At 49.6% G+C, this 10,780-nt stretch overlaps 1 protein-coding gene across 1 annotated transcript; it reads left to right on the forward strand.

Moving 5' to 3' along the window:
* Positions 1 to 1,475: 1,475 nt before the first annotated feature.
* On the forward strand, positions 1,476 to 3,573 carry IZUMO1R (IZUMO1 receptor, JUNO; the record flags this gene model as incomplete). The annotated part of the gene is made up of 4 exons (XM_080816366.1): positions 1,476 to 1,616; positions 2,302 to 2,668; positions 2,814 to 3,050; positions 3,182 to 3,573. 4 exons carry the CDS (start codon positions 1,476 to 1,478, stop codon positions 3,571 to 3,573), a joined length of 1,137 nt encoding a protein of 378 aa, XP_080672492.1.
* Between the last annotated feature and the right edge of the window lie 7,207 nt (positions 3,574 to 10,780).

The raw sequence follows: 10,780 nt of genomic DNA on the forward strand, positions 1-10,780 counted from the left end.
CAGGCAAACTTAGAGAGTTGGCCACGTTCTCCAGGTCGTCCGGCTGGCCAGGAGCAGGGCCAAGAGCAAAAGTCAGTAGCTGACCAGAGCCCAGGAGCCTTCCTACTACCGGGTCTCTGCTTTTCTGAGGAAGTGAAAGCCTCGAGCTCCGAGCTCCATGAGATGGATGCCATTTAAGGGACGCCACCTGGAGCTCTGCGTCCACACCTGGGCTGTGTGGAGGGGGCCATAAATGGGCAAGATGGCAGCCTCCCATCTCTGGAAGCAGAAGGGAGCGGCTCCCACTTTGAAAGTAAGTATGCAGAAAGTGCTAGAAGGGGCAGCATCTTTCCTCTGTTCCCCTGTTAAACCAGCTTCTTTAAAATACTGGATGGTCACAGCTGTGCCTGACACTGGAGTGGGGGCAGGGGCAGATTCAGGCGTGGAGGGGGCGGCCTGGGGTCTCCATCCCCAGCCTGCGGGCTGCTCGAAACTCAGGTGAGGCCAGGGGTTTTCAGTTTCACTGTAATGGGCCACAGGGGCCTTCCTACAAGCGCTGGGGGACTGTGGAAGCCAGGGGATCCCTGGATGGGTGAAGGCATTGGGCTCTTGACACAGGGTGCTCTTCTGCCTTTCTTCTTTCAGTCTCCTGTTCCCCTCCCTCGCCTTACTACCCAGATCAGGGCTGGAAACACAGTGCTCAGCAAACCCCAAGGGGAAAGCCAGCCTCCTCGCTCCTGTGCTGCGGAGCGGGCTTTGGATGTGCAAGACAGGCACAGCTGAGTGGGCACGCTCCTGCTGGGCCTTTCTCTCCCACCCCACCCACCGCTCCTGCTCGGGAGGAGTTGGGATGGGGCCAGTGGAAGCAGAACCACCACTCCCGGGGTAGGGGGTGGGAGGGGTAGAGCGGTGAAGAGGAGGACTCCATTGAAGGGAATGGGTGGGGACCAGCCGCGTGGGGAGGGGGGCCCTGCAGGGATGCCTCAGGGAGGCTGCAGTCTGGGCTGGCCATCGATGGTATAAGCATTGCACCTGGCCCACCACCTGGTCCCACTACGCCCTCTGAGCCCTGCAGAATCTGGTTACTGAGCATTTGCTCATCCGGGATCAAAGCTCTGAATTCCCAGCCCCTATGTCTTGGCAGGGGGGTGGGGGGTGGGGGGGGAGGTCTGCCTCCAACGGGGAGGGGCCAGGAAAATTTCCCAGGCTGGAGCCATTCCACAGTGACCCTCCCTCACCTTAGGGCTGGGCTCTTCCTGGGAGTCCCTTTAGGTGTCTGTACTTCACTGGGAGTGGGTGTCAGAACACCAAAGCATGTCCTACCCGCCCTGACATTTTTTGATGCCGCTTCTGATAGAGGTCCTCAGAGCAGCCAGAGGGTCATGATCACTTGAGAGAGCCCTGACACCCAACCTCACTCCTTGGGATAGTGGAGGGCATGGAGTGCCTGTCCAGTCTCTCACCCAAGCAGGTGTGGCTCCCGTCTGCCGTCGGCCATGGATCGGTGGTGGCTGCTCCTGTTAGGGCTGTGGACAGTCACACCACCCACCTGGGCTGGGGACGAGCTGCTCAATGTCTGCATGAACACCAAACACCACAAGCGAGAGCCTGGCCCAGAAGACCGGCTCTACAAAGAGGTACAGAGGCCAGACGTTGCCTGGGGGTGGGAGGGGGGCTGCTTTGGCAGCTCAGGGAAGGGACATAAATGCCACGATGGTTTCTGACCATCCTAACTCATGACCAACCCTAACTCATATGCTTCCTTATGCTGGTATTGGCGCCCGAGTCACTGGAGGGACACTGTGGCCTTTTGAGATCGTAACTGTTGAGTGCTTCAAAGTTCCCATCTCTGAGCTTCTGGGCCACTTGGCGAACAGGGGCAGGTGGTGATCCTGGAGGCTCAGCACTGGTTTGGCATAAATGCAAACAAGGTCCTCCTCCTCTAGCCTTCCTACCAATAGGCACAGGGGAGACTTAGGACTCTGGCGACCCCTCCCCAAGCCCTAAAGGCAATTGATGGGGGCAGGGCAGAGTTGTGGAACTGGCCTTTCCCTGGGAGCTCTTCTCAGTGCTCCACATCCCCCTGGGGTTCGTGGGGCTCCTCAGCGGCCCCTCAGGAGGTGACACCCTGCAAGTCCAGTCTCTAGAGGACTGCAGCAGCCTGCAGCATGGAGATCAGCATGCAGGGGCCCTTTGGCTGGGAATTTCCGCTTTTCTTCTATATGGGTGCTGCCAACTTGAAGCCATCCCCTTTGCCCAGGTCCTCCCCTTCTCCCGTGTCTTACCAACCCCCATGCCTTTTCCTTCTTCCTCGGCCTTCAGTGCAACCCCTGGCGAGGCAATGCGTGCTGCAGGGCAGGCACCAGCCTGGATGCCCACCTGGACCTGCCCTTGCTCTACAACTTCAGCTTGCACCACTGTGGGGTGATGCTGCCAGACTGCGAGAAGCACTTCCTGCAGGCCGTCTGCTTCTACCAGTGCTCCCCAAACCTGGGGCCTTGGATCCAGAAGGTCAGGAGGCTGGGCCGGGGGCAGGCGGGAGGCAGGTCCACGCAGTGTGCTGTTACTGAGGACCTGAGCCCCGCGCTGCTAGCGGAGCGGCTGTGCTGTCCCCCTACCGACAGTGCAGTCAGAGGCCGGGTTGGGACAAAAGCTGGAGAGGCAGCTTCCTCAGGCCCTGGAGAGCAGCGTAGTGGGGAAGAGATGAGAGCTGTAGGAGGAGAGCCCCTCTGAGTCCCATTCTGCCATATGGACGAAGCTGTGTAGCCAGGGCGGAACAATGGAGCCTCCCAGCCTCCTTGTTCTGGGTAAAGCCCTGCTTATAGACTCCGTAGGAGAATCTGTTCCGAGGGTACCCGGCACAAGTACCCTCGCGGCTACCCATCATTTCCAAGTGATTGCTACTAGCATTCTTGTCACCCGCCGTGCCTGCATCCAGCTGGACTCGGGTGGGCCAGGCGAGAGAATTCTGGAGGCGCCCCTGTGCCGGGAGGACTGTGAGCAGTGGTGGGAAGACTGCCGCACATCTTACACTTGCACAGCCAACTGGCACGGCTGGGACCGGAGTGGGGGTAAGTGTCGCTCGCTCAGCAGGGCCCCCCACTAGGGGCAAGCACAAGCCCCCTCTGCTCCCCGAGGGTGAAGGATGGGGAGAGATGGGGAGGGGAGGGGGCGCTAAGGGTATGCCTCCATCCCTCCACAGGCAAGAACCTCTGCCCTGCACAGGCCTTCTGCCACCCCTTCCCACATTACTTCCCCACCCCGGTTGACCTGTGTGGGAAGATTTGGAGTCACTCCTTCAAGGCGAGCCCTGAGCATCGGAACAGCGGGCAGTGCCTGCAGAAGTGGTTTGAGCCTGCTCAGGGCAACCCCAATGTGGCCGTGGCCCACCTCTTTGCCAGTACGGCCCCATCCCGGGACCGCCCCTGCACGCTCCTGGCCTTCTTTCTGCTCCTGGCGTTCCTATCCCCAGAGCCCCTTCTTCTCCCACACACATTCCTCCTTTCTTGGGTCCTTCCCTTAAATAGAGCAGCACAGGCTGGAGACACTGAGGCTTCAGGAACCCATGCCCGAGCACTGAACATTCAGTTCTAGCCACCCCCGCCCCCCACCATCCCACTCTGCTCTGTTCTGTCTTCCTCTGCCTGGAAGGCAGCAGAGGCTGGGAGTGCCCACGTGACCTTCTCCCTTTGCCTTTACGGGGCCTCTGCGACTCCGATGTGGGACTCCAGACCCTTCTCATCCAGGGCATGCCCACCTCCTTCCAGGGCAGAGCTGGCCGTCACCGCCCTGGCCTCCCATCCCACAATGGGGCCTCCAATAAAACTGCACTTGACCTTCCCCCTCCGTGTGACCCACTCTGTCCTCGCTCTACGGTCGGGGAGCCAGTCCGCCTGCTGCACTGATGCCTCAGAGTTGGCTGCGACCTAACTCCTAACAATTAGCTTCTTCACGTGTGCCAGGTCCTCTCCTTACCTCCTCAGAGCACCTCCTGGTGGGAAGACTTTCAACACCCCCTCCCCCCAGGCCCCATAAGCCCTATGCCATACAGAAGACCCAAAGCCAGGGTAAGGACCACCCAGACCACTGGTTTTATCTTGGATATAGGATTAAAGCCCCTCAAATGCTTGAGGCACTTCCTCTTTTTTTTTTTTTTTTTTCGATTTTATTTATTTGAGAGGTCAAGCGGTGAGAGAGCCCTTGAGTGGAGGAGGGTGGGGGAAGGAGAAGCAAACTTCCGGCTGAGCAGGGAGCCTGACACGGGGCTGGATCCTAGGACTCTGGGATCCTGACCAAAGCCCGAAGGTGGACGCTTAACTGAGGGAGCCTCCCAGCTGCCCATTTCCTACTCTTTTAACCCCAGATTCACAACACACAGCTCAGGAATTCTGGAAGCCAGGGCTCTATTCCCGTTTTACCACTTTCTATAGGACTTTTGGCAAGTCCACTGGCCTTCAGTTAAGACTGTCTGTGCCTTCCTCTCCCCTGAGAGGCATGATGGAGTTGGACTCCATGATTTCTTAACTCACAAAAAGAAAAAGGGAAAAGCCAATGCCACTGTTTGTTGGGCTATGGGCTGTGCTTCTCAGGCAGTGCCATACCATAAAGAACAAGACAGAAGTCAGAACTGAACCAGAGAAGGGGCACTGGGGCAGCCTTCACGTCCCTTCTGTAAGTGGTGTGGGAGCCAGTCCACCCACCCAGAACCAGAAGCCCAGCAGCTTCTCAGTGTAGATGGCGCGTTCCCTACAACCTTTCCATTGACAAAGATGGTTCTAATATGTCAGCCCCTGAGGTAGTTGGCTTTTCTGACAATTACTCATTCTCACCAGACACCAGTAAGCCTTGCTCATAATTAAAGTCTATCTCCATCCCTCCACCCTTACCCTGAATGTGCTCCTTCACTGAACAGACCCTGTCACAGCTCAGGCACTCGGGTTCTCAAACCAGTGAGGATGGTCCTCCTAAGTGAGGTGCTCAGAGTCTGGAGTAGGAGACCAACACTAGCAGTGGACACAAAGTGGAAGCCTGTGAGAACAGGGCCTGGGCTGGGGGTCCTCACAAAGGGGGTGATGCCTGAGCCCACTGAAGAGAGGTCTTTTCATTAAGCACAGGAACAACAACAAAAGAAGACTAAATAAAAACCGGCCAGTCCCTAAGGCCCAATGATCTGAAACAGGAACTTTACCTACTCTTAAGTGAATCAAGAAATTCTGGCTTCAAAAATACATATAGGTAAAATTTCTTAAGAATTAAGGACCTGTTTTTTTTCTATCTTCACTTAATAAACTATCACTTTACTAAAAAAAAGAATTAAGGACTTGAATGAAATGTCTGAGGATATGTGTGTGGTTCTAAAGCTGAGAGTTAAATGACTTTTTTGAAAGTATTTTTAGGTAAAAATATAAAATTAATCAAAGTAAGGTTAACATTGAGATAGCCCAAACAAGACCAGTTCTGGGAGCCCTAATGACTGCTACTGTTTATTGATCATTTACTCCGTGCCTGTGGCTCTGCTAAGCTCCTAACATGCATTAGCTGATCTGATCCTTTCAAAAGCTTTGAGAGTCACCCTTACACCCACCTTTCAAGTAAAGTCAGATATATGTGGGTTTGAAACCAGGTAGGTCTGATCCCATAATCCCAGCTCATGAGGCTTACACAGAACACCCTGGCAAGTGGGACTGGGGCAAATGTAGGGAGAGGGGGCAGACTTATGGCAGGTCATGGTCAGGAAAGAGAGACTAAGCTTTCTCCCTGTCTGTGGTTAGAAGAGTGATGGTTTTCAGTAGTGGAATAGAATTGTTAGATTTGCAGTTGAGTGATTTTTTCAAGCAGAGAGATCCATACATGTGGCTATAACATGTAAATCAAAAGCCCCCTAACAGAACAACAGAGCCCCAGCCAGTCAGCCCCTTAGCTCCAGGGCTGCCCACTTCCAACCACTTCTGGATTTAGCTATGAAAAAGTTACAAAAGGTGGCTTATCTTTTCTGCCACACAGATTACCTTTTTGCTCTCTATTCTGTTACTTTCTTAATCTTCTGATCTTTTTAATTTTGGCAATCCATTTTTAATTTCCAGGAGATTTTTTTTTTTTTTTTAATTCCCTTGGTCTTCACAACCTGCTGTTTTGGTTTTATGGCTGTTATTTCTTCTCAAATCTCACTGAGGATCTAATTAGAATTTTTTAAAGTCTTTTTTTCTAGTGTCTGAATGACCTATTTCCTCCAAGGGCAATCTGTTCTCTTTATCTTCATCTTCCTCCGTGTGCCGCTAGTTTTCTCTGCGTCTGGTGACCTTGGTTGCATATCCACATCCAAGAATGATGAGCAGGTTTGATTTTTTTCTAACTGGTACAGGTTTCCCGGGGTAGTGTCTGAGACTCTTTCTCCTACTAGCAAAGCTGATGGGGAGTTCTGGGTATAGGGGGGAAGGCTTGTTGGCCAGAGGACAGCTCCTAAGTATGGAAGTAAGTGAGAACAAGCAAAGGCTATTCGGTCAGAGCTTATTGTAACATGGAAGTCAGCCACCATCACTTGGGTTTTGACAGAGACTCAAAAGCAGATAGAGAAGGTTTTAAAGCTTCAGATATGCCCTAACTGAGGCTGTTGGCATGGGGAAGCTGTAGGCAGGCTAACTAGTAGAGGGGCATCCTATGTGATTGGTTAGAAATGTGTACTTGGCTTTTTCTGATTGATCCTCAGTTGGAAGCAAGGATAAAAGTTAGGGAAGCTGTCACTCAATCAAGTCCTGGCTGTTTGGGACCAATCGCTAAAGGGGTGATTGTTTGGCTTCCTGGGCTCGTGGTTAAAATAGTGCTCCAGCCTCCTGTAAATCTGAGTTAGATAGCAGCTGGCTTTCTGGGCTGATTACTACAGAAAATGGATTAAAACTACTTTTCTATACACCCACTTCCACTTGCATGTGGTCTTGCATGACAGAGCTGGCAGGAGCTATATGGACAGCGGACCCCTCAAATACTGGAGTAAAGATGGCTCTCTTTGGGATGCCACACCATAAATTTCACCATACATGAAGCTTCAGCACTATCTAGGATCTGACTTTTTGGAGAAGACCCCATCTGGGGGTTAAAGTTGGGTTACCCGAGCTCCAGATTTTGGTAGAAGACACGGGGATGATCATGTAGACTTCCTCTCTCTGCCCCTCATGCCTGCCAATACTGAACCCAGAGCCTCTCAGAGGTTCTGTCCGGAAGATGAGCTCCTCCTTCACTGAAGCTGCCTCTTCCACTTCTTGTGGCCACCCTGTTCCCTTTGGTGGGCGTCCATACGCCATCTTCTAAATATTTATTGAAATCTCTTATTTACTGGTGATTTCCTATACACTCTTTCATAAAGGAACATTGAGAAATAAATATTTTGGTGAGATCCCAGTAATTCACTCTACCTTCTGTAACCAGAAACTGCAGGTTTAAAAAAAGATCTCATCGTATAAAGAAAAGATTGCAAGGGGGCCAAACTGGAGACAAAGAGGCTAAGGTCAATGTATAGGATGAAATGTGCAGGAGGGGAATGACATAAGAAATGCAGATGGTAGGAACTTCATTGTGAGTAAAGCTCTAGGAGGCATTAAGTTAGACTACAGGAGAGACTGTGAGCCAGAATGTGGCAGACTCGGAAACTATTAGGAAGATTTTAGGAAATTTGGACATCCTTGTGTACACAGTGCTACTAAATACATAGAAGATGAAATGTGGGGGAGAGAGAATGATCACAAAGGAAGCAACAGCTTGGATAACTCAATTCTGATGCTCCCATTAGTAAGAGGTGCTTTCCCTAGCCTAGATTGTACCAGACAGGTCTTGGGTAGAGGACATTCCTTCAGGATGCAACCCATTGACTTTTCCACTATGGGACCATCAAACCCTGTTCAAGTCCTTTCTCAGAGAATGCTGGGAAGCTCTGGGTAGCAGGTGAAAAACAAAAACATGTATGCTTCCCTTGTTTTAAGATTCTTTTTTGAGTAAGTTTCTTCAGTAAGTCTTCATATCAAAGTGGGAAAGTCATGGTGGCCTGACATGTATGCACCAGGATCTTGTTCCCAGACCAACGTCTGCTACCAGAAAAAGGAATGCTGAGAAGCCACCCCTTCCATTCCTCCTCCACCATGTCCCTGCCCACTCATTTTCCCACCCCATCCCCAGTGACCCCCTCCAAAATAATGACTACTTCCTTAGATATTTCCTGTTGTCCTATTGGTTTTGTTTGGGGAGGAGGATGGAACACACAGATTTGGAGATTATTCTGGTGTCCAAGGCAGATGTCTTTCACACCAGATCACATTCCCCAGCTCTAAGCCTTGAGACAGTTGAGTGTCCAGTGTCTTCTTATATCCCAAAGGGGCAATATTCCTGCCATCAAAACCAATCACTTGATTTCATTGTCCATCTTTCCTTCTGTTCTGTTCACATCCATCCTCAGATTTACCCTCCCACAGAAGCAGAAAGCACTTTTAGTAGTGCTTTTGCTACAAATGAACCAAAAAGAAAAACCTGAAGGAAGACAGAGGATTTCCCAGAAAGGAGAGGCTGACCGTAGGCTTAGAGATGCTGGTCAGATGTTGGCAGAGAGCTGTTTATCAGACAATTGGCTTGGGGTACATTAAGAGAGGTCAGAGCTAGGGCTAAGAATTTTGGAATCACTTCTCTGGAAGTATTATATGAAGCTGTGGAAGTAGACATGTTTTCTAAGAAAAATGTAGAGAGAAAAACAAAAAGCTTGTGGAAAATCCCTAACTTACAGTTTGGAGAGGACAGGGGAAATGAAGCTAGTCAAGATGCAGGAAAGCAGAAGCTAGGGTAGAAGAGAAATGAAAACAACTGTATCTCAGAGGGATAACATCAAATCCTGAGTTGCCATCCATATATTAATTTACAAAAACTATTGAGTTATTACTCTATGCTAGACACTGTGCTGGTCCTGGGGCTTGAGGGACAGAGTATACAATGAACAATGACTAGACTATATATAAAAAATGGGACTCTGCCCCATAATCTGTAAAAATCAGCCCCAGAATTCAGCTACTGCCTGTGGGAACCAGTCCAAGAAGTCAAACTACCATCCATTATCAGGAAGCCAAAAAACAAAAACAAAAACAAAAACCCCTCTAACCATTAGCCCCCAATGGCCAGGACTTGATTAATTACTGACAACTTCTCTATTTTTGGCCCCTGTTTCCAACTCAGGACCAATTGGAGAAAGCCGAATATGCGTCCATAACCAATCTCATGCAATGGTTCATTTCTGCTTAGTCACTTAAGCTTCCCCATACTAACAGCATCAAATCAGGGCATATCCAAATCCTTCTCTTTTTTCCACTCTTCTGCCTGCCTTTGAGTCTCTGCCAAAATTCAAGTGAGGGTGACTAACACCCTTGCAAATTAGTCTTTGCTTGTTCTCATTTGGTTAGTCTTCATTATTTTCACAGATAAAATAATGAGTGAGGCCAACCTGATTCCCATCCTCAGAGAACTTAGATAGTAATGAGGAATACATTAAAAATATGAGTAGGGGCGCCTGGGTGGTTCAGTAGTTCTGCCTTCGGCTCAGGTCATGATCTCAGGGTCCTGGGATCAAGCCCCGCATCGGGCTCTCTGCTCGGCGGGGAGTCTGCTTCCCCCTCTGTCTCTGCCTGCCTCTCTGCCTACTTGTGATCTCTGTCAAATAAATAAATAAAAGCTTAAAAAAATATATGAGTAAACAATAAAAATCAATAAATACAAATGGGACAATTGTTTGGAAGGAACGATATATGGGACACGAGAGGATTGGGGAAGGTGGCTAATCTGGATGAGAGAGATATTTTAAAGGAGGAGGAAGCTTAGGGAACATTTTGAGGACTGAGGGGCATGTTTGTAGGATAAATGAGGTTTGTAGGATAAAAGGGTTATTGGAGATAAAGTTAAAAGAGAGCTGAAGAGTTGAGAGAACGAGTTTAAGGAAGCGTGGGCCATCCATGGCATAAACACAAAGATTGACCTTGGCGAGGAGGTGGGACAAGGAGAAGAGAAAACAATATGAAAAGGTGATTTCAAATTAAAATACTTCAAATATAAACCACTGACTAATTACATTAAGATTTTACTGTCTGCTAGGAGTTTAGATATCCAGACTAGTGGCCTAGAGGGAGCGTTCTGGCCAAAGCATTAAGCCTGGGCAGCTGCTCCTTGTAACCAGTTTTCGAAATTCACAGCCCAGGCAGTTTGTCTGTCTTAGCCATATGGTTAGTGTAAATTTTCCAGAGGATTAATATCTACCCAAGGGTGAGATTCAAAAAACTGAAACAGGATTATTTTCAGGGTCAGGACATTTTATGAATGGAGTGGCTAAGAGTGCCAGCAATGAAAAATCAAAAAATTTAAATTCATCCTGGCCTTTTCCAAGCTCTGCATGTATCTGCAGAGACAGGGGTTTATAGTCCTGATCCCAGAACAGCCTCTGACTGTGAAGCTGCTGGTCTCAGGTCCTTTGATTCCTGATTCACAGAGGAAAAATCTAGAATTTAACAGGCTCTGATGACTTCTAATCAAAAGTGAGCTTTGGAGGGAAGGAGTCGTTTTCCCTGGAGCGGATCCTGGCATCTTAGCAGAGAGCTCCAAAAAACCAGATCGTAGATGGGAACAATGAGGAAGAGCCCATTTCTCATTAATGGTTAGGTTTAGAGTTTATCCTTCATGGACATAAGCCAAACATGAGGGTTTTCTTGCCCTCCAAGAGCATCAAAATAGCCATACCAAGACATTAATAATATATGTTGCTGTGTTTTCATTATTAAATAAG

This window comes from Martes martes, assembly GCF_963455335.1.
Source record: "Martes martes genome assembly, chromosome: 10".
NCBI classification, from domain to species: Eukaryota; Metazoa; Chordata; class Mammalia; order Carnivora; family Mustelidae; genus Martes; species Martes martes.